General features: G+C 40.5%; 1 protein-coding gene across 3 annotated transcripts in view; it reads left to right on the top strand.

Moving 5' to 3' along the window:
- Positions 1-22,011, top strand: part of LOC134347871 (interferon-induced GTP-binding protein Mx1-like) — a 36,880-nt gene extending 14,869 nt beyond the window's left edge. For all 3 annotated transcript variants that reach the window (XM_063050419.1, XM_063050420.1, XM_063050421.1), the window contains 11 exons: positions 802-939; positions 3,040-3,194; positions 4,173-4,311; positions 4,812-5,010; positions 7,394-7,472; positions 8,517-8,639; positions 10,216-10,360; positions 13,585-13,743; positions 18,790-18,866; positions 20,424-20,624; positions 21,369-22,011. In XM_063050419.1, the coding sequence (XP_062906489.1) occupies positions 802-939; positions 3,040-3,194; positions 4,173-4,311; positions 4,812-5,010; positions 7,394-7,472; positions 8,517-8,639; positions 10,216-10,360; positions 13,585-13,743; positions 18,790-18,866; positions 20,424-20,624; positions 21,369-21,596 (1,643 nt within the window). In that variant the 3' untranslated portion in view covers positions 21,597-22,011. The remainder of the gene's footprint in view (positions 1-801; positions 940-3,039; positions 3,195-4,172; positions 4,312-4,811; positions 5,011-7,393; positions 7,473-8,516; positions 8,640-10,215; positions 10,361-13,584; positions 13,744-18,789; positions 18,867-20,423; positions 20,625-21,368) is intronic.
- The last annotated feature ends 575 nt before the right edge of the window (positions 22,012-22,586 follow it).

The raw sequence follows: 22,586 nt of genomic DNA on the forward strand, positions 1-22,586 counted from the left end.
GTATTTGCCCTGCTGTCCAAAACAAGTTTCTTCTTCCTGTGTTCCAGGCAATTGTCCTCTTAATAAACATTTAAAAGTAGTAATGCATAGAATTGCATTTTTTTTTATTGACCTAACTCCATTGTTGAAGCTGTTGCCATTGCTCTAAGGGGAAAAAGACTTCAGTTCTTCTGTCTACTACTCTTTTGTAGTACTAAGAATGTCAATAGAAGGAGATGGGGTTAAATGGAAGATTTTTAAGGTAATAGCTATAAATAATAGAAGTTCATATAATAAGCAAATGAAGAGTGTGTTTATAGGTTTTATCAGTTGAGTAGTAGGTAGATTTACAAAGGGCTTGTCTAAAGAGAACACTACGACTAGCCAGAGAAGGTCTGGTTGGCCAGTATCTCTGTCAATCAAGCTTTTTGTTGGTTCTGGGAACGTAGACCTCGATGGCAATCATGGCACTTGACTAGTTTATCAGGCATTTTCTGCTGATGGTGAAACAGTTTGGTGTATCTGGGGTCACAGACTGAGAAAGGATAGATGATTCCATTCCCAACTGTAAACATTCAGCTGTTTGATGGTCACCGTTTTGATTCCAGACTTTAATTTTGTTAAAAAGCTCAACTGAATGACACTATCAATATCTTCTCATCTTAATTCATTTTTCAGTCAAGATAGTCTTTTAGAAGTAAATCATAATCTGTTGATTATTATTTGTTGCGCTGATTTATTTTCAACACGTCTCAAAAACATTGCCTTCCAAAGTAAATTTTTGGTCCTAATTGATATCTGGCAATATTTTCCATGTGACAGGAATTGTAACCAGATGCCCACTGGAACTGAAGCTAAAAAGAGTTAAAAACAAAAATGCTTGGAAGGGGAAAATCAGCTACAGGGATTATTCAAAGGATCTCAGCAGTGCATCTGAGGTGGAAGAAGAAATTGTCAAAGGTATGTTCCAAAATATTGCTGTGTAGGACCAGCTGTGGATTCAAAATGAATGATAAGTTGGGGTTTAACATTGTCATGATGTATGCTGACAATGTCAGAACCCAAGTGCAGAGGGAAGACAAACTCTGATGTGGAGATGGCGACCAGAGTTTGTTTATAAGAATTCCAACAGAACATTGGTGTCTCAACACTGTAAGGCATAATATTCTCAAAACTAGGACCCCACAATTAGTGCTCACCAGGCGTCCACTTAAGTAGTAGGGAATACGAGCCTATCAAAATAATCTTAACAAGCTTAAACAGAAAACACTAGGAGACTGCATTACAAAAGAGAGGTTGCTTGAGAAAAACTCAAGGACCCTAAACAATTAACGACTCTTATTGAATAACAATTAACCATTTCAAGTACTCTTTTAAAAAAAAATTCAGAGCCCCTCACTCTCCTGCTCCCCACAAAGGTCTGATGAGCTCAGTACAAATATATCATAACACTGTAAAAATTAATTTAAAATATTGTGAAAGCCAGCTACTTAAATTTTTCTAAGTTAAATATGGCACGTTCAAGTCTTGAACCTTTGGCAAAATCACCATTTTGCCTTGGTAATTATCAATAAAAAATCAGGAGAAAAATGGTTTTGGGCTTTGATGCAAGTCTGTTTGATACAAATCATTCTATCAAATTTTTCTTCTGGCGAGTAATTCCCAACTTGATTGTCTCGCCATGACTAATGTCCACTTTAGTGTAAAGCTAATTGTTCTCTAAGAAAAGATACTGTTCTCAATTTAATGCTCAGGGATTTGTAAATTACAGGGTATCAATTGGTAGTCAAGTACTTAATATCAAACAGCAGCTGCAAAGGGTTAAGTTAAGGTGCCTGCTTGTGATTTTCTCTCATTTCACTCGCCCTAAATCTAACCAATTCTGATGAGCATCATACACAAGGGGTGAGAGCTTCTACCCTGGCAGTGGTAGCATTAAACTTGAACATAGGCAGCTGAACAGATTCGTCTGTTATCATATATACTGGGGTTGCAATGAGATTCCCTGCCCATGTGAAGTTTATAAAGTAAGCTGTATGAGTGGCGATAATAAATACAATAACAAGTGTGAGATAATGGAATGCTTCAAAGATTGTAGTACCGTTGGAGGTAGTGAAATGCTAAAATGACAAAAACACGATAACTGAGAGAGGAAATCCCCAGAGTCTGAGAAAGTGGCAGCACCATTGGAAAGGGTTCAGAAGTCTGATAGCATTGGAGTAAAAAGCTATTCTTGGGTCTCATAAGTTCTTGAGTCCCAATAGATAGAAGAGGGAAGAGGGAAAAGGCCAGATTGGTGGGCATCCTTGATGAAACTATTAGCCTTTCTGAGGCAATGCACTGTGAAGATGGACTGTTCGGTAGGAAATGATGAATCTGTGATAGACTGGGCAGTATTTTCCGCTCCCTGCAGTATTCAGTGTTCTAGCATTAAAATGGGTCCAAGCCAGTGACTACTGCACCAGTACTTTTGCTCTCATCCCATTTTAAGATGGCAGTGCAAGTTCCATCAGGCTTGCCAGCTCTCCAGCTGGGCAACCTTCCTGCTGTCCCTCAGCTAAGGTAAATCTGCCTTTCGTGTGGCAGTCTCATTCAAATGACAAGAAACAGTCAGCCCTGGGAGAGGGTCAAGTAGTAGTTTCAGCATTTTTCTTGTTAATGTGTGGTGCTAAACATTAATCAACAAGCATTAGTGGCAGTGAACGGCAACATGAACAGAAGGTCAATACAGTCACCTTTGACTGTCATCACTGGGCCTTGCTGCTGGTCAAAGACATTCTGTAAGTTTTTGCTCTGAGACTGTCCCTGGAGTGGGCTCAGGCACACTGAAGAAATGGGAGTCAGTGTCCCTGCAGATAATGACACCTGGGATCACGCTGGAATGAACAACCATTCCCCTGGTTTTTGCTGTCAATGTCAGGACAACACAAGTTTTGTCTTAATTTGTTTCCACTTGTTTCAAGTTTATTTACTATTTAGCTTACAAAGTGATGGATTATTGTCTTTAAATCTGCTAATTAAATATTCTGACTAATGAATGTAATTTGTAACTGTTTGCAGCCCAGAACAGTATTGCCGGGCAAGGAGTGGGAATCAGCAATGAATTGATCAGTCTGGAAATTGAATCCACCATTGTCCCTGACCTGACCTTGATAGACTTGCCAGGAATTGCCCGAGTAGCAGTTGGTGACCAACCAGTTGATATTGGAGAGCAGGTAATGGGGCCTGATTTCTATCTGATGTTTTGAAGGTTTCTCAAGGTTGTAATGGCCGGGGGAGGAGGTGGGGATAAGCTCCCAGTACCTACTAAATGCACCCAATGGTGTGCATTTCAAGTATCCTCTGACAACCCGTCCAGCTCCTGACCTTCATGTGTGGCTTAGCTACTAAACCTAGTGAAACCATTTCCCCCTGAGAGCAAAAGAGGTTACCAGCCAGTCAATTTGGACAGATGGAACCGATCTAGGAGAAGCAAAACTGATCTCAAACCTCGGCTGCCTTGCAACTATACCCACGCATGGAGAAGGCTTTGGGAGTAATCTCCAAGGTAGAGTCCAGAGCTGGAGTCCTTACACTGAGTTCATCGCTGACTGGCAAATCCTGCAATACCACTGCTGCCAAACTGTATTGGTCTCTGCTGTTCCTTTGGATTCATCAGCTGCGTGGAGAGGAGGAGCCTGCTTGCTCTCCATATTGGCTTGTGTACTGGCATGCTGATAAGACAGCTGGGATACCACATCCACAGTTGACCCCAACCAATGGAGGGTCTCAAGTTGTTCAGAATTCACAACTTGCAGGGAAAATTACCCCCAAGTTGTTCGTGGAACCTGCATCGCATTTGTTTTCTGTATTTCCTACATTACAAATGAATTTTTTCCAAGAATATATTTAATTGCCTCTTGCACTTGTGATTGTCCTAAAGTTAATGAAATATTGGACGGCATTCTTAACATGAAACCATTTTCGAGACCAAATCAACTTAGGATGTATTGATATATTAACGTAAATACATCCAATAGCATTGAAAATATCCCTGCACTGACTATGTATTTCTGTTTTACCAGAGAACTCCAATTTATGCTTTGCTCGTTGTTCTGTGTTCCATTGCACATTTACCTGAATGTGGTTATTTTACAATGTGTCGATGTCAACCTTTTTATGATTCTACTGTTTTGTGGTTTGTTTTATTCCAGATTAAGAGACTTATTAAAACATTTATTCAGAAACAAGAGACAATTAATCTTGTAGTCGTGCCATGTAATGTCGACATAGCAACCACAGAAGCATTGAAAATGGCTCAGGAAGTGGATCCCACTGGGGACAGAACTCTAGGTAATTACATATAAATATAGAAGGATTTTCTACATCCAAGCATCGGAGAAAGTCTTAGCGTTGATGGTCCATCCTCTGGTCTCAACCCACTCCTTCAATTCTCCACCCATATACTTCACAGAAGCATAAAAAAACTCCATTCTCCCATCACCTCATACTCGACTTGGGGATAATGACATGAAGCAAGCTGCCTTTGACTAGCTCTTAAGCAGTATATTCTGGGTCACTGTCCCTGATGTGCCATGAAATAATACCTGCTACAGCAGGTTTTTAAAGGTTAAATTATTAAATAAAATTAAATGATGTTCTTCTTCCTCTGATGTTTGTATCCAATGCCCTTCAATTTAAATGTATATTAACTTCAACTATATTTTGTGATAGTTGCTTCCAATCTTTTCTCTCCATTCCCTTTCTCCTCAGAGTCAATATTAAGACTCCCTCAAATACAGGGCAGCAAATTTATTTCATCACCTTTCCTTTATTGTCTTTTAAATCTGAAGGCATTTTAACTAAACCTGACCTGGTTGACAAAGGAACGGAGATGAATGTGGTGGACATTATGGAGAACTTGGTGGTGGAACTGAGTAAAGGTTACATGATTGTTAAGTGTCGAGCCCAGAAAGATATCAATGACCAAATAGCACTCAGTGATGCTATCATGAAGGAAAAAGCTTTTTTTGAAGACCATGAACAATTCAGGTAAACGATGGGAGACTCATTTTCAATTAATCTCTCAGTAGATTTCTTACTAACTCCTCCCACAGTCCTTTTTCATATTCTGATTTTATTTATATTGGTGAATTTTTATGATGTCTTTCATCTCAGTAATATCAGGAGGCAATTTTAGTTTCACATTGGAATGGTCAGAGGTTTGGAGGCAAATGTACGTCATTCCCTGGATTTGAACCATTTTGCACTAAGATGGATATTTGAGGCTCTGGCAATAACCTGAAGTGACTTGGAATAATATTAATATTTCTCCAACGTCTGACAAAAAAATCAGCCAATAACATTATTTCAAACCATATTTTAGAAAAAAAATACAAATGGCATAATTTATACACAGCAGCTGAGGACAGTGTGGGCTGATGTTGAGTAATGAATTTGCTTGTCATTCAAAAGGGGCATGGAAACGGTAGATAAACTCTCCGGGAAAACAAACAGTGGTTTTCAGGAATCAATCCCACTCAATCTTTTCCATGTTACATTAATTTTTACCTCCAAGTTCAGAGAAGTTTACAAACCAGAAACAGGCCCTTAAGACTAACTTGTCCATTCCGGCCTGAACTGGTCCCATTTTCCTGCATTGAACCCATGTCCTTCAACCTTCCCTATCCAGCCACTTGTCCAAATATCATTTAAATTTTATAACTGTACCTGTCTCTACCACTTCCTCTGGCAGCTTGTTCTGTACACCCACCACTCCATGTGGGAAGAATTGGCTCCTCAGATCTCTTTTAAATATTCCCCCTTTCATTTTAAACCTCAATCCTCTGGCTTTAGATTCCCCCTACCACTAGAAAAAGATTGTGACTGTCTACCATATCCATGCCTCCCAATATTTTATAAACCTCTATAAAGATGCCCCTTAGCCTCTTTCACTCCATGGAATGTAATCCCAGCCTTTTGAGTCACTCATTATGAATCATTGTTAAATTTACTGTCAAAGTACGTACACGTTACCATATATCATGCTGAGATTCATTTTCTTGTGGGCATTCATGATAGATAAAAAGAATGGAATCAGTGAAAACTTCACATAAAGACAGACAACCAACAAATGTGCAAAAGACAACAAATATAAAAAGAAAAAATCAATAATAATAGTAAATAAATAATACTGAGAACCTGTGTTGTAGCATCCACAGGTTGTGAAATCAGTTCAGTGTACATCTGAGTGAAGTTACCCACACTGGTTCAAGAGCCTGATAGTTGAAGGATAATTGCTTCTGAATCAGGTGGTGTGGATCCCAAGTCTTCTGTACCTCCTTCCCAATGGCAGCAGTGAGAAGAGAGCATAGCCTGCATGTGGAGTCCTTGATTGAAAGTTGCTACATGGCATCCCCACTCCCATTGTCAGTGTCCTCACCATTGAATGCAAGCTTGCCACGTGCCTCATTCACTGCTCTGTCTATCAGACAATACATGAGCTGGTTGACAGAACAACAAAGGTGAAAGTGTTTGACATGGTGCAGAATGTGATGATGGAGCTGAGGAAGTGTCACTTAAAGGTGTGAGATGGGCAAAATGAAAGATGTAGATTGCCCAAGTTTGTCAGTTTTCATGCACAGAGAATCAGAAGGAATACAATGGACCTTCCCAGTTACTTACTGCTGGTGGACAATGGGGAGAAAGTGAGGCAAGAACAAAGCAGCAGATGTTGGAAATGTGAAAACAAAACAACAGATGATGGAAACACTCAGATGATCTGGTGATCTCTCATGCTAGGAAGAGAGAAAGAAACAGAGCATCCCCAGTGGTTTCTGATTTGTGTAAATGGATTGTGTTCAGCCATAAAGGTAGTGCTGACTCTTTCGTCTCCTCCTCTTCTGTTGGAGTTCTGTGTTCCAACAGCTTACCCTTAGAAACTAGGAATATTACATTACTGGTACTGACTGATACAGAGTGATAATATTGACTATTGTATCCCACATCCGTAATAAACATTCTTCAGTTCAGAGTTTATGAGCAGCATGCAGAGGACTCTAAAGTCAGTGCTCGGGTTGTCCAGAGTGGAGATGATCCAGAGTGAAGGAGATGCATGGATTTCTCCATGCCTTGTGGTATTACCTGGATCATGGGTGCCTGGCTTATGTTGCTAGTATATTATCATGAGGCTTGTTAGTACAGTCTCCACACTTCATATACATGCACTTCCCAGTTAAGGCAATACATGTTTAGAAAGTCATCACAAGAAACTTGCACCAAATCGCCATACTACAGCCTCCAAAAGATAGATCTCAGTGGATCAGTTTAATTTTTACATTACTGTAAGTAATGCAAAAAATGTTTTAATTATTTCATTATTTTATAAAATATCTGTCTTGACTATGATATTCTTCTTTCAAATTTTAATGACTAGGCCACTTCTAGAAGGAGGAAAGGCTGGTATTCCAAATTTGGCTGTTCGGCTGACAAAGGAACTTGTTAACCACATTAAAGTAAGTCTTATTCTGTAAAGAAATATCTGTTTTCAATTACTTTAGTTTATTCTGTTTAATTGCATTTTAAAGTATTCCTGTATCATTACTGTGGGGACCATGAAAAGCCTAAAATCAGTTTTATTTAACTCAAGCAACACACATCAAAGTTGCTGATGAACGCAGCAGGCCAAGCAGCATCTGTAGGAAGAGGTGCAGTCAACGTTTCAGGCCGAGATCCTTCGTCAGGACCCTTAGTCCTGACGAAGGGTCTCGGCCTGAAACGTCGACTGCACCTCTTCCTACAGATGCTGCTTGGCCTGCTGCGTTCACCAGCAACTTTGATGTGTGTTGCTTGAATTTCCAGCATCTGCAGAATTCCTGTTGTTTTTATTTAACTCAAGCATGTTCAGGGAATTTGGATATTCTGTGTATTGAGATTCTCTGAACTTCTGGATTTTTAGCATTCAGCTGATGAAAGAAATTTTGCCGCAGGGATGTGTTATTACTTGAGGTAATGTGAGGAAACAAGTTAGAGAAAAATGTGGAATATTACTGGAGAAATTGGACCAAATGGATAATATTAATGGACAGAGCAAGGTTTGTTCCCACTCTTTAGTTATACTGTAGTAACAATAATAGAAAGGTTAAGAATTGAGTCCCATGTTAGAGACTTCAGGATCTGCACTGATAGACTGGGGCTGTCTAGAGAAGTCAATATTCAGAGGAGATCTCAAAACATTACTGTTCTCTCAGTGGAGATAAAAGATCACAAAATGCGAATTCACAGATGATGTAAGGACTGCTCTCTGAAATCCTAACCAATATTTATAACAATCGTCAGTGTATGAAATTGTCTGCTTAATACCCAAGTTCAAAAAAACTACATTGCATCTTACAAACGTATATCACTTTGGTGGCCATGAGCTCATGCTAGAAGCTTTTCTTCAGAGAAGGGGATTGTGGAATAAGCTGGGAAGTAAAAGTGAGGAGTTAGCATTAGAACTGACGGGCTCACCTTTCCACTTCACACACGGTGATCTTTGGGTAATCCGTCTTTCCAAGAAATCGCTGCCTCAGTTGAGAATGGAGGTGGAGAAGGAACTGAGCAAATCGTTGAAATCTATAAAGGGGTACAACACTGCGGTCCCGTCTGCTTACAGTGAGAAAATGACATTCATAATTGAGGTAAGGCTCTCTTTATTTAATGGCTGAATTTAGTCTGTTGAACAGCTTTCAGGGGGCGATTCAGGCTGTAACCATGCATAGAATCCTGTTTTTTCACTGTGCTTGGAAAATCAAGTTCACTGTTAAAAAGAGGTGAAGTTCAGGATTCCATTTCTTTCACATTGATTGACTGAAACAGGGCTTGATGGATTCCTGTTCTGAATGTTAGCCCTAGAATGCGGTGTTGTAGTGTGCATAAGCTACAAAGCGGTGGAGTAAATTTTGTAAATGTTATCAATCCCACCTCGATCACTGCAGAGAGTGGAAAACTAATGAATCGCGGTTTTTGTGGTGTAGGCTTTCACATTTCACTTTGCTGTTTCCCAAATCAACCGTCTTCAGGAACACAATCCCTCAACAAGTAATTTGCCATGTACCAATCACTTGTTCAATTAACTACTAATCACCAGCTACTGCTGTGGACAGAGCCCAGTCCATCTCGTAAAACACCTTCTCTTCCATGGATTATGTCTGCAATTCCTACTGCCTCAGGAAAGCAGCTAATTTAATCAAAGACCTCGTTCACCCTGGCCATTCTCCCTTCCCCCTCTTGCAAAAGGCAAGCGATACAGAAGATTGAAAATGCACTACCAGGCTCCAAGACAGCTTCTTTACTACTGTTACAACTAATGAATGAATTCTTGACTCTATTGACAATCTCATTATGGTCTTTGGACCTGATAATACTTCCTTCTCTGTAACTGTAACTCCAGGTTCTCAGCATCTGCAGTCCCTTGTGTCTCCATTCTATGTTCCATTATTGCTTTTCCTTTGTACTGCTTCGATCTACTTCCATTTTAAAATGTTTTTTATGGGTGGCATGATAAAACGATTTACCCCAACCCAATCCTCTCCAGCATGTAGCAGCAGTGCCTGTTGTGCTGCTGGCGTTTAGGGTAGCAATGAAGGTTCTCCGTCTCTGGTCATATTCAAAGTTCCGTCATCATGTCAGTACTGTCAGTCATCCAAGTCCCAGGTGGAGACTCGGGAATACTGTCAAACTAAGATGTAATAGGATTTTTCATTGCTGTCTCTAACAATTTTACCATTCGCAGTTGTTAGGTTGTTGGCCCTGAGCTGAACCCCCAAGCTTGGAGGACCAGTGGACCACTCTTAGTCTGGCCCCTAACCCTTGACCTGTTGGCATGGGTGACCCTACCAAGAGCCAAAGCATAAAGCCTTGACTCCAGGCAACATAGTTCTCCAGGTCATTGAGGCATGCAAGTCCCCAAACACAATGACAAAGTTGTGGTCCTCTTGGAGATCTCTAGAACATACCTCTCTGAAATTCCCTCTCTACAAACCAAACTACCCTCTCCATCCCACTTTTCTCTACCCATCATGCACTATCAAACAAGTCACCCATTGTATTAGTCAGCCTGCAATCTTAAAGTCATTGTAAGGCTAACATCTTAACTCTTAAAAGTATCATTTAGTAATGGATTTCTGGACATTACACTGGTCAATTTTTTTTCTGTTTGATGCCTTCCTAAATGCTTCTGCCAGTAATTTTACAAAACTTGTGGTTTAATCGTAGATGATCAACAATTTCAGTAGCCATATAAAGAATTTGGCTTCAGGGGAGGAGCCACACGACAGGTCGAAAGGGGAGAGATACATCACCAAAGTGCGGAAGGAGTTTGCAGAATGGAATTCATTCCTGCAAGCGAGAGTATCAGACTGTGAGTAGAAAATCACTGGAGTTAGCTTGTTTAACTGATTGTTGTGCGTTAGGCTGTATGATCTAGTTTTCTAACTGAATATAATCTAATAGGCTAATGTTGAAAGACACCTTCCTACTTCTGGATATTTGCATTATAAGGGTCATTTGGAGAAAGGTCAAAAGCAGGGACATTCTGTATCAATCATTAGGAGAAACAGGGAGGCACCTTACCTATGCTTGTTTCTGTCTGGCTTGCCCTGCCCTGAGGTGCTACCTAGTACTCTGTTAACCAGGACAGTTTGTTCCAGGCCCGAATCATCAGTGAGTAAATCAGTGCCCTCTCAGGGTAAGGTAGGAATACACACAAGCAATTCTGCAGGTGCTGGAAATCTGGAGCAACGCAAACAAGAATGTTGGAGGAACTCAGCATCTCAGGAAGCAGATCAGGACTCCTGATAAAGGGTCTCGGCCTGAATCATCATCTATTCACTTCCATCCATAGATGCTGCCTGACCTGCTAAGTCCCTCGAGCATTTTGTGTATTTATGTACACACACAGGTGTTAAAACCAAGTTAACCTTGTGTCAATGACATATATCGATGACACTGTCTTAAATACAGATTTATATAGCAAATTTTATACTTACAATATTGCAATGTGTTTTACAGCAAGTTGAATGTTTGATCTTTAATCACTAATGTGTAATTTCAAAAATGGATATACATACTTAAATAATAAATTTACTTTGAAATTTGAGCTTGAACATTGAAAAGGGGGTGCCAAGTTACAGCCTGCAGGATCAAAAAAAAAGTTTCCCTCACTCCCTTTCAAGTCACTTGTGGCTTATTTTTCCCAATGTCCTTGTAACTTGTTAGTTACACAGTATGAAAACAAATCTTCTATTATACCATCTTTAAAATGGCGGACTCATAGAGTGAGGCATTAATTTAGATAAAACGTTCAGTGGTCCAGAAATTTGGCAATTCAGCACCATCAAAGACCCGAGTGTGATAGATTATTGGAGTTTTCTTTCTTTGGCCTTTCTTGTTCTCGGCCACATACTCATTGAAAATGGGACAAAAAAGCTTAAAATGAAAACTTAATATCACTTGACAGTAGTCCTCGGTCAGTACATCGGAGACAGGGCAGCATATACGATTTGTAGTAAAAAGTCCATGTGACACATACACAGAGTGAATTTATAAAGAATGATTAGAATCAGAAGCAGGTTTAATTTCAATGGCATACATCATGAAATTTGTTCTTCAGCAGCAGCAATACATTTCAATACTTATTTTTTTTAAAGAAAAGTGAATTACAATAAGAAATATAGATAATTAGCACAGTATGCAAAAAGAGAGCAAAATGAAAGTGAGGTAGTGTTCATAGGTTCATTGTCTATTCAGAAATCCAATGACGGAGGAGAAGAAGCTGTTCCTGAAGTGTTGAGTATGTGCCTTCAGGCTCCTGTACCAGCTCCTTAATGGTAGCAATGAGAGGAGGGCTTATCCTTTGTGATGGGGTTCTTTATTGATGATTGCTCCCTTCTTGAGGAATTGCCTTTTGAAGGTATCCTTGATAGTTGGGAGACTAGTGTTCATGGTGGAAGTGGATGAGTTTGCAACTTTCTGCCACTGTTTCCCATCCTACGCAGTTGCCCCTCCATACCAGACAGTGACTCAGGCAGTTAGAATGCTCTCCACTGTATGCCTGTAGAAATTTGTGAGTCTTTGTTGACGTACCAAATCTATCACCCTCCTGATGAAATATAGCTGCTGCCATCCCTTCTTTGTAATTGCATCAGTATGTTAAGGCCAGGATAGATCTTCAGAGATATTGTCACCCAGGAACATAAAACTGCTCACTCTTTCCATTCTTCATCTCTCAATAAGGACTAATGCGTGTCCCCCTTCCTGAAGCCCACAATCAATTCTTTGGTCTCACTGATGCTGTGCGAGGTTATTACTGCAAAACCACTCAGCTAATCTATCTTGCTCCTGTACACCACCTTGACAGAAATTCTGCCAACAGTAGTTGTGTCATCAGCAAATTTAGAGATGGAATTTGAGTTGTGCCTAGCCATACCATCGTGGGTGTAGGGAGAGTAGAGCAGTGGGCTAAGCATATATCCTTGAGGTACGCCAGTGTTGATTGTCAGCAAGGAGGAGATGTTATTTCTGACTCTGGTTTCCCAGTGAAGAAGTGAAATATCCAGTTACAGAAGAAGGTGCAGATGCCCAAGATTTTGAGCAGCTTGATTAGAACTGAGGGTGTAATTGTGCTGAGCTGTAATTGATGAACAGCTGCTTGAGGGAGGTATTGCTATCGTCCAGGTGGTCCCAAAGCCAAGTGGAAAGCCAGTGAGATTGCATCTGCTGTAGGTCTACTGTGGCGAGAGGCAAATTGCTGTAGGTTGAGGTCCTTGCTTAGGCAAGAGTTGATCCTGGCCATGATCAAACTCAAAGCACTTCATCATAGGAGATGTGAGAGCAGCTGGGGGATCGTCATTGACGCAGCTCACCCTGCTCTTCGTGGGCTTGTCACCCTTGTTAGAAACAGGTGGGAACCTCCAGCTGCAGCAGTGAGAGATTGAAAATGTCCTTGAACTCTCCTGCCAGTTGGTTGGCACAGGTTTTCAATGACCTAGTAGGTACACTATAAGGCCTGACACCTTGCGCGTATTCACCCTCTGGAGATATGTTCTGACGTTGGCCTCCAAGACAGATCACAGGGTCACCAGATGCTGCAGGGATTCACACATGTGTAGCTTTATTCTCCATTTCAAAGTGTGAATAGAAGATGTTGAGTTCATCTGGGAATGAAGCATCACAGCCCCCTTCATGATGTTAGGTTTTGCCTTGTAGGAAGTTTGTAGGAAGCCTGCAAACCTTACCAGAGCTGATGTGCATCCAATTCCGTTTCTTTCTTCAACCAAAATTAGTTTTTTTTTGCCCTTAAAATAGCCTCCTGTAGGTTGTTACTAGACATTTTGTGTACGTAATGTGTAAGTTCAAAGTACAAATAAAATAAAATTACAAAACACCTCCCAGTAAAACAAGATAAATTCACAAAAAAATTCAGTAAGTGGAACATAGGTGCATAGAAATTATATACATAAAATCATTTTGGTTACTAACTCTGTTGTCACTGAGCTTGATTTGACAGGTGACTGATCCAATCGTCTACTCCAAATGCAGTATTGAAGAAGAACTGATGAGTCTTAAATCTTCTTTCATTGTCAGTTGAAATGTACGTCCGTGAGGAAGTTCTCCAGTATGAAGATCTTTACCGGGGAAGAGAGCTGCCTGGATTTGTCAACTACAAAACCTTTGAATCTCTTATAAAGAAAGAGATTGCTGAACTGGAAGATCCAGCGATTAAGAAAATGAGAGAAGTTACAAGTATGTGTCTGCATGCATAATGTGTACCATTCTGATTTGCAAGAATACTGGTCATCCTAACGAGAATATTTCATCAAGGATTCTGGTTTATTCTTGTCACCTGTACCAAGATACAGTGAAAAGCTGTTATTTATATGCATTCATGCAGATCAGTCAATGCATCAAGGATGTACAAGAGAGAAAAATGAATGCAGAATATAGTTTTATAGAGAAAAGCAGAGAAAGTGCAGTGTAGGTAGACAAAGTGCATGGACCATGACAAGGTAAACTGATAGGCGGAGAGTTGATCATTATCGTATAAGAGGTTCATTCAACAGTCTTGTAACAGCAGAATAGAAGGCGTCCGTCAAGCTGAAGGTACATGTCCTCAAACTTCTGTATCTTTGATAGGAGATTCTGCTACAGATTACAGCATCTGTGGTCTCTTGTGCCTCCTCTCCACTACCCTGATGCAAGGTCTCAACCTGAAAATGTCTGCCTCCACAGATACAGTCTGGCCTGCTAATTCTCCAACGATTTTTTTCAACAATTCAGATATTAGCACTTACAGTCGACTTTTCATTAGAACCAACACTAACTATTCAACAAATTAATTTATGTCATTCTAATTATCAAAAGGAAGTCAGGCTATAAAGGCACGAGCCAAATATTTCTTATTCACATCAGAATAAGAGATCCTTCATTCTCCGACTACTTCATAAACATTCAAGTCACAACTTTTGAATGGCAAACAGGTTATCAATGAAGCCAGTCTGAAAGAAAGTCTATACGGTATTAGTGAACTTGTGAAACCTTTTCATGAGAGGAAGAATGACTGGATCTAAATGAATTAATTGCCTTCCTGCAACTTGAGGAAGATATCAAAGTTGCTGGTGAATGCAGCAGGCCAGGCAGCATCTCTAGGAAGAGATACAGTCGATGTTTCAGGCCGAGACCCTTCGTCCTGAAACGTCGACTGTACCTCTTCCTAGAGATGCTGCCTGGCCTGCTGCATTCACCAGCAACTTTGATGTGTGTTGCTTGAATTTCCAGCATCTGCAGAATTCCTGTTGTTTGAGAAAGATATGTAAGGTTTCTGAGACGTGAGCAGTGAAAATGCTTAATGCGTTGGCAAGACATAGGTTACATAAACACTGCCCAAGTTCACCACCGGTAGCTGTTCCTGGGCTTATATTCACCTTTTCTTACAGTATTTCTTTTCTTTTTCAATCTCTTTATTAATTTTAGAATATATAAACAAGACATAGCAATGATACAAATAATAGGAGATAAATTGTTACACTTACAAACAGTAATCGTAAAGTCCAATATTGAAATTTGACAAAACTCCCAATCATATAAAACTAACAACGGATAATACAGATCAAAAAAAACTGAAAAAAACATGAAAAAGAAAAAAAAAACCAAAACCAAAAAAAACCCCAACCCAAAAGAAAGACAAAATTGATCAACTAAACTAAAAGACTTGGGCAAATCTAAAAACTTAAAAATGAAAAAGAAGAAAACCTTAGTGCCGACGACTCCATTCCCCTCCAACAACAATACAGAGAAATAGAATAGGTTTGGAAATAAAGATATTACATTAAGTGAAAATGCTGAATGAATGGCCTCCAAGTTTTTTCAAACTTGATGGAAGGGTCATAAACTGCACTTCTAATTTTCTCCAAATTCAAACACAGCATAGTTTGTGAAAACCAATGAAATACCTTAGGAGGGTTAATCTCTTTCCAATTCAATAAAATAGACCTTCTGGCCATTAAAGTAAGAAATGCAATCATTCTTCGTGATGAAGAGGTTAAATTATTTAAATCTATCATTGGTAGTCCAAAAATAGCAGTAATTGGATGCGGTTGTAAGTCTATATTTAAAACCGTTGAAATAATATCAAAAATATCTTTCCAATATTTCTGCAACAGGGGACATGACCAAAACATGTGGGTTAGAGAAGCTATCTCGAAATGACATCTGTCACATATTGGATTAATAACAGTATTTTAACATCAATAGAAACACATGGGCTGACTACAACCAGTAGATGGCACCATTAAATGGCCACTTTTGGCATGCAGCTCCGATGGGAATAATCAAACATTCCAGCAACACACAGCAAATTTGCTGGTGAACGCAGCAGGCCAGGCAGCATCTCTAGGAAGAGGTACAGTCGACGTTTCAGGCCGAGACCCTTCGTCAGGACTAACTGAAGGAAGAGCAAGTAAGAGATTTGAAAGTGGGAGGGGGAGGGGGAGATCCAAAATGATAGCAGGAGGGGGAGGGATGGAACCAAGAGCTGAACAGGTGATTGGCAAAAGGGATGAGAGGATCATGGGACAGGAGGCCCAGGGAGAAAGAAAAGGGGGAGGTGGGGAAAACCCAGAGGATGGGCAAGGGGTATAGTCAGAAGGACAGAGGGAGAAAAAGGAGAGGGAGAGAAAGAATGTGTGTATATAAAAAAATAATGGAAGGGGTACGAGGGGGAGATGGGGCATTAGCGGAAGTTAGAGAAGTCAATGTTCATGCCATCAGGTTGGAGGCTACCCAGGCGGAATATAAGGTGGTGTTCCTCCAGCCTGAGTGTGGCTTCATCTTTACAGTAGAGGAGGCCATGGATAGACATATCAGAATGGGAATGGGATGTGGAATTAAATGTGCGGCCACTGGGAGATCCTGCTTTCTCTGTATTCCTGTTCGGGACTGCTACAGCTGTAATCCGCAGTCACAGCGTGGCTACTTCTGTAAGCAACATCATTTAAAATGTTCTTAAAAATTTATCAGCGCTCTGAATCAGTGAGCGTCAGACAGCAGACTTGGGTCGCAAGTGCAGTTCCCCTTTAAGAAAACAAAAGCTACACCAGTTTACAGATACAATTGAAATGCAGAGGCTTTAGACTTCCTCTCCCAACTATCTTACTGGCAAATGTACAGTCTCTGGAAAATGAAATTGAAAACACCATGCTATACCAGAGGGACATCAGGGACTGGTATGTACTCTGCTTTATAGAAACGTGGCTCACTGCCACCATTTCAGGCACAGCTCTGCAGCTCTGTGGCTTCACCATTCTCTGCAAAAACAGGACAGCTCAGTCCTTTAAAGGCGGAGGAAGTAGAGTATACTTTATGATTAACTCCTCATGGTGCACAGACATCATGGTTCTGTCTCAGTCCTGCTCACCTAACCTGGAACATCTAGCAGTCAAATGCCAGGCAGACACTGGAGGAGCTGAGCAACATAACCAGCAGGCCTTCCCTGTCATTGCAAGTGATTTCAATCAAGCCAACTTGAATTCTCTGAGCAACTACCACCAACGTAACACCTGTGGGACCAGAAGAGCCAACACACGTAACCACTTAACCATCATCAAGAATGCTTACTGTGCCACCCCATGCCCACACATGAGTGTACTTCTACTCCCAGATTATAGGTGGAGACTAAAGACCACAGCATCAGTAAGGAGGACGAAGAAGGTATGGTGGGGGGGTGCGAAGGAGCGCTTACAGGACTGTTTTGAGTCAGTGGTTTGGAGAATATTCAGGGACTCAACTTTTGAGTCTGAATAAATAAGCCACAGTTCTCAATTACTTCATGAAGATCTGTGTGGATGAGTGTGTGCCTTCAAAAACATACAGTAGTTGGACCAGGAGATTTGTAGTCTGCTCAGTGGCGTTCAAGAGGAGTGATACAGAACTACGCATGAAATCTGGGTAATACCTATGGAAGGCTATTATAAAGGTGACAACAATATTGAGTGAAGTTAGAGATAGAATTGGATGCATGCCAGCTTTGGCAGTGTTTGCAGACCATTCCTTCCTGTGAGGGGTAGCCTAACATCGTGAATGGCTGTTTAGCTTCACTCCCAAGTGAACTTAACGCCTTTTAAAGCTTGCTTTCAAAGAGAAAATAAAACTACTGAAGTGAATCCTTGCAACATCCAGTGACAGTGATTTCTGTTTTGGAATCCCAACATCAGAACATCCTTCAAGAGGGCAAAACCTCGTAAGGCATCAGATGCTGACGGTGAAGTTAGGGCTATGAAAACCTGTGGCAACCAAATGGTGGGAGTGTTCAAGAACATCCTATTCTCTCATTGCTGCAGTCGGAGGTTCCCACCAGCTTCATAAGACAATCATACTGGTGCCCAAGAAAAGCAGGGTGGCCTGCCCCAATAGTCTATCACCCAGTGGCACTAGTGTCTACTGTGACTAAGTGTTTCAAGTGGTTGATCATAGCTAGGATCATCTGCCGAAGCGAGGGCTTCGACCGCTGCAGATTGATAATTGCCATAATAAGTCCACAGCAGATTCACCCTCTCTGGCTCTGCACTGAGTGTTGGATCACCTGGGTATTAGCGGGCTGCTGTTTATTTAATACAGCTTAGCATTCCCCACAATCATACTCTTCGATGCAGATCAACAAGCTCCAAAACGTGGGCCTCTGTACCTCCCTCTGCAACAGGATCCTTCACTTTTTCACTGGGAGGATCACCGTCTGTGTAGATTGGAAATAACATCATGTCCTTGCTAACAGTCAACACTGGCTCACCTCAGGGATGTGTGCTTAGCCCACTGCTCGACTCTTCTACACCCTTGACTGTATGTGTAGGCACAGCTCAAACACCGTCTATAAATTCGTTGACACAGCTATTGTTGGAAGAATTTCAAGGAGGCGTATGGGCGTACAGATAGATCAGCTGGTTGAGTGTGGTCGCAGCAACAACCTTGCACTCAATATCAGTAAGGTTCAGGAATTAATCAGGAAGGGGAAATCAAGGGAACACACACCAGTCCTCATTGAGGGATCAGAAGTGAAAAGGATGAGCAGTTTAAAATTACCAGTTGTCAGTATTTCTGAGGTTCTATCGTGGGTTCAACATATTGATACAATTACAAAGAAGGCATCACAGCAGAAATGCAATAACTTTCAATTTCAAGTCTTTATTTGCATTATTTGCCAAAGCAAATTATACAAAACAGTGATATTTACATTTGGTTGATTAAGGATAACTTGGGGTTGAGGTGGAAAAGTGATTTTTGTTCTCTTTTCTGTTGTAGAGATCACAAGGGAAGCATTTCTGGATATCGCTGAGCAACATTTCAGTACTTTTTTCAACCTTTACAAGGCTGCCAAGGTACAGTATTTATGTACACAAATCTTCTGCTTTCTTTTTAGCCAGAGCACAGGGTAGTATTTGAGGAAGGAGTAGGAGGGAGATTCCTGCCAATTGCAAACCATTTCTTGCCCAATTACATTTCAGCTGTTTTCTCATAGTAACATTGGAGCGCAAACAGGCCATTCATCCCGTTGTTGATGGTTCCCTATTCCAATGCTCCAATTTAGTCAATAACAAAATAGGATGAATGATCTCCCACATGTCATAAATTTCTATGATCTGATGGTTGGGCTCTATCTTTCTTTATTCTATATTTATCAATAACTCCACCCAGCAAATTTCAATCCCCCTTCATAATCTGGTCTCCTCATGTAATGTCCGTGTACATGATGACGTCTGTCTCTCACTGTCTTGCTCCACATGCTCACCTCGCCCCGCTCCCACCATGCATGTTGCAGGAAATGCTAGGTTTTCCTATTGCACATATGATTCCATGGAGATGCTGGGGTGGATTTTCATTTTGGCACTTTCAGCATGTGCATGAAGACCTGAAGCAACACAACAGGATATCTGCCTTCTGATCCTCAACCAAAACACTGAAAAGATAAAGGCACCAGTATAGGTCCCTGGAGATCACCAGTATCACCCTGTATCCCACTTCCACCCTCAATCGTAGTGTATAGTTCCTTAATTGCCATATCAAGTACGTACTCACTTTCAACATTGAGTGTGTTTTGGAAAATGGGCTGAGGTCCAATATAAGACAAAATTAATTTCATAATGATGTAAATCTTTTTATCCCTCGTAATCCATTCCATCCTGGAGAGCATCTTCAAGGGGCGCTGCCCAAGGAAGAAGGTATCCAACACTAAGGACCCTCACCATTGGGGCATGCCCTCTTGAGATTCAAGTTTAAATTTATATTATCACATGTACATCAAGATGTACAGTGTTATTTGTGTTAACAACTAATACAACCAGCAAGTGTCGCCAAATGTTCCAGTGCCAACATTGCATGCTCACCATGCTCGCAGAACAACCCAAAACACATCAAAACAGCACAACAGTCAACAAAGCAACACCAGCAAAACAAGCCTCGTTCCTCCTTCCCTCCATCTTCTAACGGTCCTGTTCTTAAATATTTTCTCTTTCTTGGACACAAGATTTTTAGGATTTGTTTATTACTAAATGCAATCTGCATTTATTGCTCAAGGGGGTGGAGAACCATCTTCTTAAACTGTGCAGTATTACTGGTGAAGGCCCACCAGTGTTTTTGTGACAGGAGTGCTAGAATTTGACCTAGCATCAATGGAGGTCTGACAATATTTCTTCAAGTTAGAATGGGACTGCAAGCAGCAGTATTCCCCTGCGTCCATGGTCCTTGTTCCCCTTGGTGATGGAGATGGTGGGAATAGGAAGGGGCTGTTGGAGTGGACTGGACAGGTAGCTGTGGTACATGTCGTAGATGATAGTTTTCACAGTTGCACAGAACATAAAACCATTTTAGATTTGAAGTTTTCCTACTAGAAAGCAAGCCTTGATCTGACTACATTTGCTATTTTTTTTTGTGTACAGGTCAATATCGCAGATCTCAGCTGTGAGCAAGAACAGGAAGCAGAGAAGCTGCTGCAAGCCCAGTTTAAGATCGAAAGTACGGTGTACTCTCAGGATAGTCTCTATAGTGGCAGCCTGAGCAAACAGAAGGAAGGTCAAGGAAAAAACTTTGGAAATGCCAGCATCCAGGAAATGTCTTATCATTTACGAGCATATTACAAGGTAAACATACTCTGAATAATACTGAAGCACATTAGCTAACAGTCCCAGTGTGCTCTGGTTGCTGGTGGGCTCATTCCTTGGTGCTCCCAGCAATAAGATTGGCGAAAGAGGTAGAGGCAACATGAAGAATTACTTCTACACATGGAGCTGAAGTTTACTGGATTAAATTGCTGAAAATTTAATAGCAGAGTCACAGGAACATAGGAAGTGAAGTGGGTTGTTAGCTCCCAATCCTGTTCCAACTGTGGTTCGCCTCTTTCTACTCACCTCTGACCCATATACCTTAACACTTTTCTTTGTAAAGAACTATCAATGCCATCCGCCGAAGAAAGCTCCAAATTGTTACCTGTGTGTGGTGCAAGAACGACAACGGGGCTATAGGATTACACGTTTTTACTGAGTTGTGTTAGCCACTATACACACTAGGCAACTTACAGAGCAGGAGCTAGGAACTGGACCCAGGCAGTCAGATCCCCCGCACGCTCAAAAGCCAGCACCAAAAGAAAGTGCCCAGTCAATTCACCACATCATCAATCAGCCGCATACTGTACACACTTGCAACATTCTCACAATCTGATATGGTTCACTAGTTATAATAGCTCCTTGTTTAGAATAGTTGCTTAAATTCACTCTTAAAAAATTTTAGCTCTGAATTTCGGATTCATGTCCTAATTCTAGACTTGCCAATCTGCAAGTTTTGCCTCATTTTCATTTTTCCATTATTTTTATTCTCAAACTCCCTAGATTGCCTCTAATCGACTGTCTGACCAGATTCCCATGGTCATACGTTGCTACATTTTAAGTGAATTGTCTGAAAAACTACGGATCCAGATGCTACAGCTCATCCAAGAGAAGGATCGCATCAATGAATATCTGATGGAAGATCAAGATGTACAGAGAAAGAGAGACGAGCTTAAATGCAGAATAGAGCGATTGAGAAAAGCCCAGAAGATATTGCTTGAATTTGGTTAAATGCTATGAAAATGCATATATACTGTTGCTCTTACTACTTTTTTCTATTTGGTTTTGGTATCAAAAGTCACGCTACATTACAGGTGGTCTTTAACCCTGCAAATGTTAGCAGCCTATTCATATAAATTAGAGAAATATAAGGGATACCCTCACCCAATTTCTATATGTCTTTGGACAATTTCCTTTTCCCTATACTGACTGAAATTAGGTAACTCAAAAAGAAATGGATTGAATTCCATCATAAGTATACTGACCAGCACAATATATAAACTGGTTTAAGCTGACAAGAAATTTGTAGTTATTTTTAATGTACCTGATGTAATATCACAAAGTATTCCAAGTACTTGTATTCTGTGTAATATTTCAGATGTTACATTGAAATAAAGGCAATTTAAAAGCAGATAATTATTGGCTATGTTTACAAAGATACATAGATGGGGAGTGGGAATTAGTGTTTGACTTCATTTCCTTTATTGTGCTTTTCGGGTTACAGTGTTGTGATCCATACCCATGGGATGATAAACTGTTTCTTTAGACTGTGATTCAATGTTACACAAAATATATTACACTCTTACTAAGTTATAAATGTCTCCTATTTGTACATAATAATTCTATTTGATTATTATTGAAGTTAGTAACAAATTCTTAATACTTAATGATCAAAAGAAATCAATGTACAAGAGGGACAAAATGTCTTTAATCATCAATTTAAAATATGTCTGGGATAGTGGTCATTAATTCGTTAATTACACTCACTTCTGCATATTTAGTTAGACAAACAAAAAGTACATCACTGAATCACGGCTGAAAGATTATAGCTGGGAGCTTAATGTCCAAGGATACACATTGTATCAAAAGGATAGGCAGGAAGTCAGAGGGTTTGGCATTGCTCTGCTGGTAAATAATGAAATCAAATCACGAGAAAGAAGTGATATAGGGTTGGAAAGTGTTGAATTATTGTGGATAGAGCTAAGGAACAGCAAGAGTAAA

The sequence above is a fragment of the Mobula hypostoma genome, chromosome 6 (assembly GCF_963921235.1).
Source record: "Mobula hypostoma chromosome 6, sMobHyp1.1, whole genome shotgun sequence".
NCBI classification, from domain to species: Eukaryota; Metazoa; Chordata; class Chondrichthyes; order Myliobatiformes; family Myliobatidae; genus Mobula; species Mobula hypostoma.